Here is a 12,922-nt window from a genome sequence, read left to right on the forward strand (position 1 = left end):
ATCAGAATCTAACAGCAGCTGTGAATTTTTCTTCATCTCAGCCAGGTGAGCTGTCACACAGAGTTATGGTTGATAAACTGCAGTTTAATATGTTGTCACATTGCTGCCATCCTCAAGTTGAATCCCGAGCTTTCAGTTTCACTGTTTAAAAAAATCAGAGATAAACTGGACTGTCAGTTGTTTGGACACTTTGATCAGCTGCTATTAGTTTAGTATGTGCCTGTTATTGCATTATTATGTACTATACATCACTTGGTGTATTTCCTAGTCTCACCTGAATTATTTGCTCTCCTCAATGTGGGTGGTCTGCGTGAATGAAGCTGTGAGGAACATTACCAGATAAATGACCTTTGTCTAAAAGGTTGAGAGAATGCTGTCACTGCAATGGACTGATGAACTCAGCAATGTTTCATGTTTCATGTCTGAAATGGGCTATGGCGAGTCCCCACTGTGGGATAGTTTAGTAGCACTGTCTAGATCTTTACTGTGCTGTTATCTGGACAAGCATCCACACTGGCAATGACAGCCAAAATCCATCCTAAATCCCTTTACCCTGACCTTTCACAGTAAAAAACAAACATTGAACTACAGATGTCATCTTCAACTAGCTCATGAAACTTGCATTAGGTTAATTGCAACTGCCAGAATCTGCTAGTGACATTTGTCATATAAGATGGTAAAATCAAGGGTTTGTTAGAATGCTAGAATGTTAGAGGCTAGAAATAAGAAGGCTGATTTTGTCAATCTGTTTGAAAACAAGAAAGCCTTCGTTGAAAAATGATTAAAATGCCTGACAGATGTACGGATATTGCATCAGAAACATGTCTACATTTAAACTGTGTTTAAAATACATACACATACAGAAAAACAATGCATGCACAACATGCAGTACTTCAAGTGCAGAAATTCTCCAAAATGTCCCAGTGAACTTTACATCTATGATTCAGCATAATTTCCCTTTTGTGCTTCTTTTATGCCTTATATATAATTTCGTTCTTGATATACAAACCTCTGTGGCTGTTATGTCTCCATCAAAGGCAAAGTCAGTTTGTTCGCTGTCAGTCTGCATTCACACATCACATATCCACAGCGTTCCAAATGGAAAGCGAGAAAAACGAGAAGAACCCATCTTGTAAATGTTCGAAAATGCATTCATCATCTACAGACAATCTTCATAACCACAAATGGGACGAATGGAAATGCACTGGTTGTTGGTTCTTTAAGCTACACACTATCAGACAACACTACATGTAAGAACTGCAAGAGAACAACAAAAAAATAAAAAGCAAATGAAAAAAACAAGCAAAACAGACTCAGAGGAAGTTGAAACCTTCGGTCAGTCACTTTGATATTTCAGGGTACTACTATTAAATTTGGGTTGGATTTGGAAAGGCTACTTCCTGGTATTTTATTGTAAATTCATTCCAGGCAGATATGACATGTGCTGTGTTGTCATTACAAACAAACAGCATCTGAAAATAAAAATTGATCTTCCGTTGCTGAGCAGTAACCTGACTTTCAGGCCCTCCCCTCCTCTCCATGCATGTTCATACCAGGAATGATCTGGATGTGTTTATCAAAGTCTCTCTGCATCATAGCATGTATTTTACTACACTGATCATTTGTGACTCCAAAGTCTGTTGCTTGATGGAAAAAACATCACATTTTGTCGTTCCACACAATGAGCCTCTCCACTGAAGCACTAAGAGCCCTTTTCAAAAGAAGTTCAATTGATATTACTCATTTTAATTTGTGCTGCTTTGCTTGATTCAGAAAGTAATGCAGAGAGACTTGGTGCCCAGGTAAAAAAAGGATGTGTTCTCATGCAGCTGACGTTGATGACTTTTTACACTGTAAAGCCTTAAATGTAAATGGTAATACTGAGATGGGTTAGGCACAAAGCTGTGTTTTAGTATGGCACATGGTGAAGGATTAGTGACGTAATGAAGATAGACGACATCTTTCTTTCCTCATAATTTGCAATACGCATGCTCAAATATTAAAGCATTTCCATGAATTGTTTTACACTTCAGTACTACTTTGTGGTACTTTTCTAATTTGTGTCTAACCCTCTCGTTGAGGTGGAGTGAACACATGCCAATCAAATATGAAATGGTGAGACTTGCAGGTTCATCTCTGTGTACTTGTGATGCTGATGAGTATATAGTCTACAGGATGAGAGTGTGACCGGGCAGAGATGAGGTTCTGAAAGTAGGAGACTGACAGACACTGGGACACACTCAGTCTCCAGGTCAGCTCTGAACTGGTAAACAGTAGAGCAAGATACAGAACAGGATAACGGGTTTACCGATAATGGACTGTCATTCTAAGCCAGAGGTGGGTACTGGAACATACAGACATACGCACACACACCTCTTCTTCCTCTGAACTGTCATGGTCATGGTAGCCCTGGGCTATGGAAGCGGTCAGGGAGGCTGCCTTGGGCTCCAGGTAGCAGAGGCACAGCGCCAGGGGGAAGGAGAGAGTGAGGGCATAGGGGACAGAAAAAGAGGTGGAGAGTAGAAAGAAGAATATGAAGAGGAAGCAGGGGATGAGTGAAGGTGACTTAATAGGGAGGAAGTTCTGCGCGCACTCGGGGAGGAAACGCATCTCTGACAGATCGGGGAAGGTGATATAGCCATCCTCATCCAGGATGGAGGACAGGTCGGGCAGGTGCAAGGAGAAGGAGAAGAGCGTGCCACCACGACTCTTGCCCTGCTCCAGTCTCTGCTTGCGGGCTGAGAGCAGCAGTGCTTGCTCCTCCAGTAGAGCGGCTTTGCGGTCAGCATGAGCTTGCCGGCGGCGGCACCCAGTGCTACTTTTGGCTGGACTGACTGATGAGGCCCGCTTACGAGCGTTCTCCCTGCGCCTCCGCCGTATTTTAGTTGATGAAACAGGGGATGAAGGGAGTGAGAGCTCCGAAGGAAGGGGGTCGGCTGTGTATACATGAGGGGAGCACTGATGGTGGGAAGTTTCAACGGAAAGATGACGTGTGTGTAAATGGAGAGAAGCGTAGGGGAAGGGGGGCAAATACGCATGAGCACACACGAGTGTAGTTTGGGGTCAAAGGAAGGACAAGAAAAGAACAGCTAATTAGTAAAGCGCACACAAAATGAGAAGCATTTAGGCCTAGTCTAATGCAGAGGGTTAAGCTCAAAGCAACTAGAAAATTGTCTTCAGCCATTAAGAACACTATTAAGAAAGAAAACAAAAATGAGGTCTTAGAAAGTGCTTAAAATGAAAGTCATGGCAGCTTTAGAGAAACATCATCCAGTTCCTTAAGTTGATACCTCTCTCTGAACCAAAGGAAAAAACAAATCAAAACAAAGCGCCTGAAGGTTAGTTCATTCAGGTAAATGCAGCTGTGGCTGCACTGAGTTGGTCAGACAGCAGTTTACCTTTGTGTCTTGTCTGAGTGGTGTTGTGGCCGCGGCTTCTGGTGTCTCTGCTGCATCTTTGTGAGTGTCCTCTTGCTCTGACTTGTCTTCCTCGACCTTCTTTTCTGTTGTTACTGTGGTAATAATGTCTCCCTTGGCGATTACTTTGGCAGCGGCATTGTCCTTCATCAGAGTCTCATGGTTTTCCATAATGGGAGCTGAAATCCCAGAAGACAAAGATGGATGAGTCAGTGACATTTCATGGACACCGATGGCGTGTTCTGTAACCCGGGAGAAAATGTGAGTGGCATAAAGGGTTTGATTTGTTAATGCATTGTTCCACATTCTTGTTATGATACCCATCGTAGTTTTGTCACTGCACGACTAAAATGTGCCAAAAGTTTTAGCTTTGCCAGCTTTCAGGTGCAAACCTTTTCTTTTGAAAGATATAAAAATAGAAACAAAGGACTGGTTTTGCACTTTCAGCAAAGGATTTTGTGGCACTTAACCAGCACAAACTGTTCCTTACCTCCATCTAGGCTGCGGGACATGTTGTAGCGTTTGCTAGAGGAGCGTTCGAAGAACGGCGCAGGTCTGATGATCTGAGAGCTGGCCCTACGGGTCTGAGCCTGTGTTCTGCCACTGTAGCGAAACTTGGAGCCGAGGCTCAGGAACTTCTTCGGGGGCGCCTCAGGGGATACAAGTCTGTCACACATCACAAACACTCCCATTAATCAAACCAGAAATAAAGCAAAGATTTTATCCAAGCTCTGTAAAACATTACAACTCATACTCATTTGAATACTCCCTGGAGGGCCCACAGGCTGGGCTTGCTACTCAAAACAACCCAGGAGACAGGTTTTTTTTTTGCTTAAAGCAGCACTAACAAACTTTGTACATTGTCCTAAAAGTTTGAATGCTGCTTCCGTTTCATTTGGTCAGTATCTTTAAAGCCGCGTTTACAAGGCTGGCATGACTGTGATCACTCAATATCAGAAGACGTCTTTTTTTTTTTTAATAACTAAAGCTTCCCCCCTGCTGTTTCCTGCAAAAAGTCCCCTATTACCTCCTTTCCACCACCGTGAACTAGCTACTAGTTTGAAGTTGATTCAATTGGCAAATATTTTAAGACCTGCTTAATTTTTTACATGGGTAGGGAGCTACTGCAGAGCCACACCATGAAGTCACCTCACTTCTAATTGAACAATACTGAAGCTCCCTCTTGTTTACTCTGATTTCTGTCGAGGATCACAACACAAGAAAACTGTCTCTCTGACAGATCACTACTGACAAGCTGAAAGATCAATATTTATCTAATTTTCCCTGTAGTTTGAAATTTTAACATCACCAGTTAGGGTTGCAACAGTATACATATTTGTATTGAAAGTTTTGGTGCCAGCCTTCGATTGGCAAACATGTACTAAGTGAATGCAGCCCCTGCACTTGCAAAACATTTTTCTGTGTGCAGGAATTAAGTTGATTCCCTATGATTCCCCACAAGCAACCTTAAAGCCGCTGTATATACTGAACCATAATTTTTGTGTATCGCTACACTTTCATCATCAGTTGGTGTTTGTGAATGTGGCTCTATGCACCGCTGCTTCACCAATTAACCTGAGCATGTTTTTGGACTGTGGGAGGAAGCCAGAGTACCCGAAGAAAACCCACGCATGCACAGGGAAGATCACAGGAAGGCCCAGACGCGAACCAGGGATCTTGTAGCTGCAAGGCGAAAGTGCTGACCACCAAGCCACTGTGCAGCCCATGTGCAGATATACGATCTATATTATTTTTCTCTCCTTGGGATTAGGCAGACTGGTACTGTTTTCTAAAAAGCCACAAAGTTTTAGTTGGTGGTGCTGGTGATAATCCCGTCCCCAGGTCCTTTGTCGGTGTTGCTCTTGAACCAGTTTTCCAGCCCAAGACCCGGTTCACTGGCTGTCAAAATGTGGAGAACTGATTCAAGATTGAGCACGGGCTCTAAACCACCCCGGACTGCCTTTGCGGAAAAAACATAGATTATTTCTTACCTGAAGAAGGTATGGTGTTCCACGCAGACCTTCCAAAGCCTTTTGGCAGCACGGTGATTGGGAAGTTTGAAACCAATTGTGCTTTCAAACTGCTCAAACTGCAAGGTAGACCAAAGATTCACAATATTATTAACTTTGATGCTGAACTGATTTTTTTTCAACCCCTTTCCATAATATGCTTTATACTGAATTTGCAGAATTTTTCTAGTTTTTGTTTTCATAATTTTCTCAAGACAAAAACAGTGAAATCACACTTTTTAATCTAAATGCAAGTAATTCAATAATCTCCCAGTTCCACACCCCGTACTGAAAATCAGCTGCACACTGCAAACACGGTAAAGAGTAGATTATGTGACGTATGTCTGGCAGCCAATAGTACTAGATTATAAAATATAATTGCATCACAGTTTTGCATTGTACAACATTAGAGAAGGGAGGCTTGTCAATGTGGATTCATCATGTCAGAAAATGACATTCATCCTAACGTTTTAGATGCGTTATGCATGTGTTGTGAACAGGGAGCAACATGGGCTACTGTTAAAGGATCAGAGGTTTCAGTTGATACATAAAACTGTCATTGTCTTTACCTCGCCAGGCCGGATTTTGATGTAAAAGTTGTTCCTCTTGTAGGAAATCTTGAGGATTTTGGGCCAGGCAAATCTGTTGATCCGCAACCTGTCTCTGTAGATGAGGAGGCCACTTGCACAAACTCCCAGCATGATCTCCACACCCTCAGAGTCCTAGGAACAACACAAAGAAAAAATAAAAATTAGTTGGAAGCAACCCCTTTAAAAATGTGTCACTTTCATAGAGCAATATAAGGTCCCTGACAATCTTAACAGAAGCCACTGATCACAACATTGCTCTTCTTTTCTGTGGTCTACAAAATCAGAACTTCCATTTACTCTACAGGATATCAAGGAGGTGCTCAGGCGTCGGTGCACAGCGGGACAAAGAAGAACCAAGTCTGCGATAATAACAGGGTTAAGCAGGCAGGTGGAGAGTGGAATCGGGCATATGGTACTCTACTCTGGTCTATGCAGTCAGCGGTGATGTTGAATAAAGACTGAAGGGGCACTGACTGGCAAAAGCAACAGTGAGGTTTTGGGAAATGGTGGATGAAGCACAAAATAATGGTCTTCACTGCACAAAGCATTAGATGAGAGAGTGAAACCAATGACAATGTTCTGAGAGGGAAGCGCTGATCCAAAGCAGGAACAACCAGTCTTAAGTAATTAGTGGGATGTTCAATGAAAATGACAACTTTGTATGTAACCATGCACAAGTAGAAACCACGCACCCACGCACACACACACACACATGTAAGCACATGGAAAGCAGCCTCTTACCTCTCCCTCAGCTGGAGCCAAGCTTTCATAGAGATTCCCTACCAACTTTGCATTTAATGAGAGAGGAGAGAAGACAAAAGAGGAATGCTGGTCTAAAATGTACACATTTTTCTTGTGTATCAACACTATGACACACAGAAGCAACTCTGAGCATTGATGTCTAATCAGTTTGATCATGGCCACTTTCTCCTCTCTGTCATCTCCTCCGTTCTGATCTAATCTGTGAAGGCAATATCCTCCCCAAGTGCTCACAGCTACATCCATTCTGACTTTCGAAGCACTGTTGGTACCAATTCACATCAAGAAGACAGATGAGGGTAATTTTCTTTGATGACAGCAGTTCTGCTGTTGTACTCCAGCTCTCTTTATTGTCTGTATTCTAAAGATGTGTTGGATTTCATGTAGCCAGCAGGACAGAAACAGCAAGAAAGCCATGAGTCAGATACCTCCACCTACTACCATGTTAATGTCCACAATCCCTGAGAGGCAGCAGTGATATAATGTCAATCAGCTGGACAGCAATGGCATGTTAAATCAAGGCGTTACTGTGGCAGCCATGATGTTTCTGAAGCAGCAATGTGACAGCGGCAAGTGTTACTATTGACTGCATGAGTGAAATATGTTAGCTTTAGATCTCATATAGAGAATAAGAGAACTCTCACATAAAGAACACGTTTAAACTTTCATAATCCTTAATCTTAATCTTGGAAAACCTCCATTGTTACTGCAGGTGTGAGGGACATTCCAGTACAGTTAATTTTTCTTATTTCTAGAAACTAGGTGAGAAGAATAATACTACTCTTATTAGTGTACTGTAAACAAAAAGCTGCAGCCAGTACCTGGTTAGATTGTAACTAAGACTGGACACAGGGCTGAAACGGCTAGTATGGCTCTGCTCAAAAATAACAAAATCAGCCCACTTTTACCTCTAAAGATGTAGCATTTTAACAAGTTCACCATGTCCTGCTTCTTTACCAACTGTGCGCTTTATTGGCAGATAGAGAACGCAGTGCTTTGAATAGTTGTATTCTGCAGTTGTATTTTTATCCGTAATTAATGGATGTGAGTATTTTTTTCCAAGTGAAAAAAGTCAAAGTTCTCTGATTCCAGTTCCCTAAGTTTAAATATTTTCACTTAAAAAAAAAAATTCTATGACAGTAAATTGAATAGCTTTGGTTTGTGGATAAAACGAGATATTTGAGAACGTCATGTGTTTTCCGACACCAAATGATCCAAACAACCAAACCATCATTAGAAAAAATAATGAAAAGATTAACTGACAATGAAAACAATTGTTAGTTACAGCACTGTAGGCTGCTCCTGACTGAGAAACAATACCAACGTAATCTCTCGCAAAACCACAATTTCTCATTTTTAAACCTCAGGTTGTTATACAGATTTTGTTTTACAAATTAATTAGACAAAGTGCTGACAAGGGAATTTTGTCAGGCCGACACAGAAAAGGGCTAGCTGTCTATAATCTTAGTGCTATTTATTGTACGGACATGAGGATGGTAACTTCTGCAAGAAAGAAAATGACAATTTACTAAGCAGTCAACGTAGTCGTTTTACAAAATAATACACACAATAACGCAACATTTAATGTGCATCTCAGAGACATTATTTCAGTGTCACCAGTTACCATGTATGCCGTGTACTGGAAAAAAAACCCACTAAGTACTGTTTGACTTGTGAGAGACATTTAAAACGTTAGTTAAAATTGTAAATGAGATCAAAGTTTTGTCATGACCTGTTACCTTAGCGTGATGGAGGTCCACGCCATACATAGACAGCTTCTTAGCATTTTCCAGGAAATGCATCTCTGCTTCAGCTGGTGTCATCCCCCTGACAAGACAGGACATAACAAATCAGACACAAACAATTAAAAGAAAATAATCTCTGACCAGGGGCTGCACAGTGGCGTAGTGGTTAGCACTTTCGCCTTGCAGCAAGAAGATCCCTGGTTCGCGTCCCGGCTTTCCCGGGATCTTTCTGCATGGAGTTTGCATGTTCTCCCTGTGCATGCGTGGGTTTTCTCCGGGTACTCCGGCTTCCTCCCACAGTCCAAAAATATGCTGAGGTTAATTGATTACTCTAAATTGCCCGTAGGTGTGAATGTGAGAGTGATTGTTTGTCTATATATGTAGCCCTGCGACAGACTGGCGACCTGTCTAGGGTGTCCCCTGCCTTCACCTGAGTCAGCTGGGATAGACTCCAGCCCCCCCCGCGACCCTAGTGAGGAATAAGCGGTGTATAGATAATGGATGGATGGATAATCTCTGACCAATGCAACACTTGCGAGGGAGAACCATTTCCAATGATGTTGTAACAGGAATAATTCATGGTATTGTTGCATAAAAGATTTTGGAAAACGGTTGGTTGTATGGATGCTTTTAGCTGCAGCTCAACAGAGAAACATAAGTGAATCCATTCTTAGCATAGATAGTCATTACTGAGATCCTAATCCTGGCACTGTCATTGCCTTGCTGCACTCACCGGACTAAATAGGACTGTATCAAATTACACACAAATCATTGTAATACAGGGAGAATGGGGGGCTCAGACAAAGGAGAGCCTGCTAGATCCATTTATAGCAAAGTACAAATCCAATATCTGCAGATTTGCTGCCTTCCACAACATGCTAATATTGCAGATTATCAACATTTACTCAGGTACACTTACTGATTTGAAGCTGTTGCATTAATGTATTAATTATAAACTAACTTTATTCAAAACCACAGTAGAAAAAACTGTATGTAAAAAATGTTGCAAAAACAAATCTGTCGATCGTGTTTGTCAAACACTGCATATACATAGTTGCATCATTTCAACAGAGGCAATCCAAAACCGTACTTTCATATTTACAGTTGGGTATGTTATTTACTAGCACATCTAAGTCCTTTTACGGTCAACCACCCAAATCCAAATGATAAAAGCTTTAAGCTGATAAATACCTTAAATCAAGGGTGTCAAACTCATTTTAATTCAGGGGCCACATAAAGCCCAATTTTACCTCAAGTGGGCTGGACCAGTGAAATCAGAGCATAATAACCTATAAATAACAACAATTCCAAATTTTTCCCTTTGTTTCAGTGCAAAAAAGCACGTTCTGAAAATGCTCATTTAATGAGCCATCTTTTTTAACAAAACACTATGAACAACCTCAAATTTCTTTAAAAAACAGAGTATCCAGAAAGACACAAAACATTTAGTCACGGGTATCTGGAACTGAACGATATAATATTTTACTTTATGATCAAAACAACTAGAAATTACTCAAAATTTACAGCTAATTTTTACACTTTGCAAAGTCGTCCCACGGGTCAGATTGGACGCTCTGGGACGGTTTTGGCCTGCGGGTCACATGTCTGACACACCTGTCATAAATGAATCCTTTCTCACATCTGTAACTTTGTAGATGTTTAATTCTCTATAACATGATTCTGCTCACCTGTATGTATAGCTGATCAAGGACTGTATCAAAAGCTGTACAGAAAATTCAAGCTCAGAGTTAAGAAATGATGCAGAGACTAACTTGTAGGTCTTGTGAAGTTCCATGACCTTCTCCTCTAGCTCTTTGGTTTGGTTGGGTGCAAAGCGCAGCTCGCTGATGTAGTCACTGGCCAGTTCCTCAGGGTCGTAGTCTCCAAGTTCAGACTGCACTGTGTAGGAGCCCAGCACCGTGTGGGTGGCAAAGGAGCAGGGAAGGCGACCTGAAACTACATCATCCCTTAACTGCAAGCACAAGTAGTACCTGGGAGAAGAACAAGAGAGAAGACAAAACTACTCAGTCATTTTGTTTTTGTTATTTATTTCCATTGTCTGGATTTTCTTATATGATTCTTTGCAAGCATTCTCAGATTTATAAATACCTTATTTATCATTTAAAAGTCTACAACTTTAGATATGCAATGAAAATTTAAATGAAATTTAAAATACATATACAAAAGAAGAAGATAAAAATGCTAACTGACCTTGTGATGTCCTCGGTCAGCTGGGAGGGGTCTGGTGGGTAAAACTTCACGTTGAAAGCAAAGTTCCAGGGACCAGCTGACATGCAGATATCAAAATATTCAAATCAGCATTTTTAAAACTGCATACGCCTCACTTGGTTTTAAAGAACAAAACAGTCGACAGTGATTTTCTTGGATTCCTGCACTTACTCCTGATCTGCTTCTTTAGCTCCTTGGAAGGATCCAGCCAATTCTGCAACAGACAAACACAGATACAAAGCATTTAGCACGACCAATTCACAAGCAAATTACTAAGAACCCTAGTTCAGAAAGAGAAGACCTTCACCGTCCAAGGACATTAATGCCTGGAATTTACTCAAACACTGTCTTGAACAAACACTGAAGGCTCAGCATGTTTAGTAGAGTTATCTTATAATTTCACTATGACAGTAGAAGACGCACTTGTACTATTTTCCTACTTTGTAATTACATTTTAAAAAATGGCAATTATTATGAATATTAACACATTTAATTGCAGATTAACATGTTTTAGATTACCTTCTGATTTTCCATGTCTCTGTATGTGATGCCAAAATAGTCTTTCTCCAGTAGGTTGAGGTGATCACATACTTTATCAAAGAGCACATGGCCCTTGACTCGTTTCTGTGAGAAGAAAGAACAAAGCACACTGAATGCAGAGTCATTTGATGGGCAGATCTGTGTACTATTCTTTTCATTAGGAAAAATCTGCACAATCCTGCACCCTCACTGCTCACTTCTGATGTGAGCCTTTCAAAATGAACAGCTGCCTTGAGGACCATCATTTATTTACTTGCTTTAGCCAGCTCTCAAATGTCTCGACCACAAGCAAAGCATAAAAAATGTTCTGTTTTGGCTGAAAGAGGAGGTTCTTGGCTGAGGTTCTTCATGCATGGTCAAATCATGTGCAACTCTTCCGTTTGTTTCTCTCCTGCTCTCTGTGCTCACATATACTGTATTTTAGACCACACAAATTTCCAATAAAGTTGTTCTCATTTACATATGTTTTGGCTCTGTTTTCAGACTACAGAACGAGTATTAAAAAGTCACTGAAATGCAGCCGATCGACACTAAATGTCAACACAAGATTGTCTGACAAACTGTTTTGCAAAGGGTAAATACAATGGCTGTGCTGTGAATTGACCTACACTAGCATGTAAAATTATCACAGACTGAATGTCTTTGGGGCTGCACAGTGGCTTGGTGGTTAGCAATTTTGCCTTGCAGCTAGAAGATCCTCGGTTCGCATCCCGGCCTTCCCGTGATCTTTCTGCATGTAGTTTGCATGTTCTCTCTGTGCATGCGTGGGTGTTCTCCGGCTTCCTCCCACAGTCCAAAAACATATTTAGGGAACTTAACTGGTAACTCTAAATAGTCAATAAGTGTGAATTGTTTGTCTGTGTTGTGAGTCATGGTGACCTGTCCAGGTGTCGCCTGCCTTCACCCTAAGTCTGCTGGGATAGACTCCAGCCTCCCTGCAACTCTAATGAAGATTAAGCGGTATATAGATGGATTGATGAATGTCTTAGTCTGACACTCTCATTCATGCCTCTATCAACTGCTGAGTTGTCAACTATTTTGCTCTGCGCTGTCAGTCACAGACACAGAGAGGCTTCTACCTGAAGGGGGCGTGGACAGCAGCCGTTCAGCTGGATTTAAAGCCATAGACACTGAAACATTTTGCCTCGAGCAGGGCTAAAACAAGGGGTTACCCAGTCTTGGTAATATTTTGAGCTCAAAATCATGAAGACACGGCGCCCAGGTAGCTCAGCTGGTTGAGCGGGTGACCCATAACCAGGGGCTATAGTCCCCGACGCAGTGACCTGGGTTTGAGTCTACCTCATGGCCCTTTGCTGCAGATCTTCCCCCCATTCTTCTCCCTACTTTCCTGTCTGCTTCTTGCCAAAAAAAAAACTTAAAAAATAATAAATAAATAAAACAGAAAGATATGCGAGACTTTCATTAATTTGTTAAAATGGGACACAATATGGGGCCTTTAAATAAAATGAAAATTTCTTTATTTATAAAGTTTAAATGAGTATAAACCTCATTTAATAAAATCAACATGATGATACAGCACACTATACTACTGCATGACAGCATCGTTTCAGCATGGGTTAACCCTCAAGGTATCAGAGTCAAAATTGACCAACTGGGCCAATCTGTATTGATTC

At 41.3% G+C, this 12,922-nt stretch overlaps 1 protein-coding gene across 16 annotated transcripts in view; it reads right to left on the reverse strand.

The window, feature by feature from the left end:
- Positions 1-12,922, reverse strand: part of LOC111576972 (band 4.1-like protein 3) — a 66,234-nt gene that overhangs the window by 19,217 nt on the left and 34,095 nt on the right. For 9 of the 16 annotated variants that reach the window (XM_023282984.3, XM_023282977.3, XM_023282978.3 and 6 more), the window contains exons 4-15: positions 11,268-11,372; positions 10,920-10,962; positions 10,731-10,806; positions 10,292-10,510; positions 8,514-8,601; positions 6,757-6,801; positions 5,995-6,147; positions 5,408-5,505; positions 3,907-4,082; positions 3,399-3,595; positions 2,374-2,958; positions 1,010-1,063 (exon numbers count right to left, since the gene is read on the reverse strand). In XM_023282984.3, the coding sequence (XP_023138752.2) occupies positions 1,010-1,063; positions 2,374-2,958; positions 3,399-3,595; positions 3,907-4,082; positions 5,408-5,505; positions 5,995-6,147; positions 6,757-6,801; positions 8,514-8,601; positions 10,292-10,510; positions 10,731-10,806; positions 10,920-10,962; positions 11,268-11,372 (1,839 nt within the window). The remainder of the gene's footprint in view (positions 1-1,009; positions 1,064-2,373; positions 2,959-3,398; positions 3,596-3,906; positions 4,083-5,407; positions 5,506-5,994; positions 6,148-6,756; positions 6,802-8,513; positions 8,602-10,291; positions 10,511-10,730; positions 10,807-10,919; positions 10,963-11,267; positions 11,373-12,922) is intronic. The other 7 variants (XM_023282986.3, XM_023282987.3, XM_023282985.3 and 4 more) reach the window with 3 other exon arrangements.

The sequence above is a fragment of the Amphiprion ocellaris genome, chromosome 10 (genome assembly GCF_022539595.1).
Source record: "Amphiprion ocellaris isolate individual 3 ecotype Okinawa chromosome 10, ASM2253959v1, whole genome shotgun sequence".
Taxonomy (NCBI): Eukaryota; Metazoa; Chordata; class Actinopteri; family Pomacentridae; genus Amphiprion; species Amphiprion ocellaris.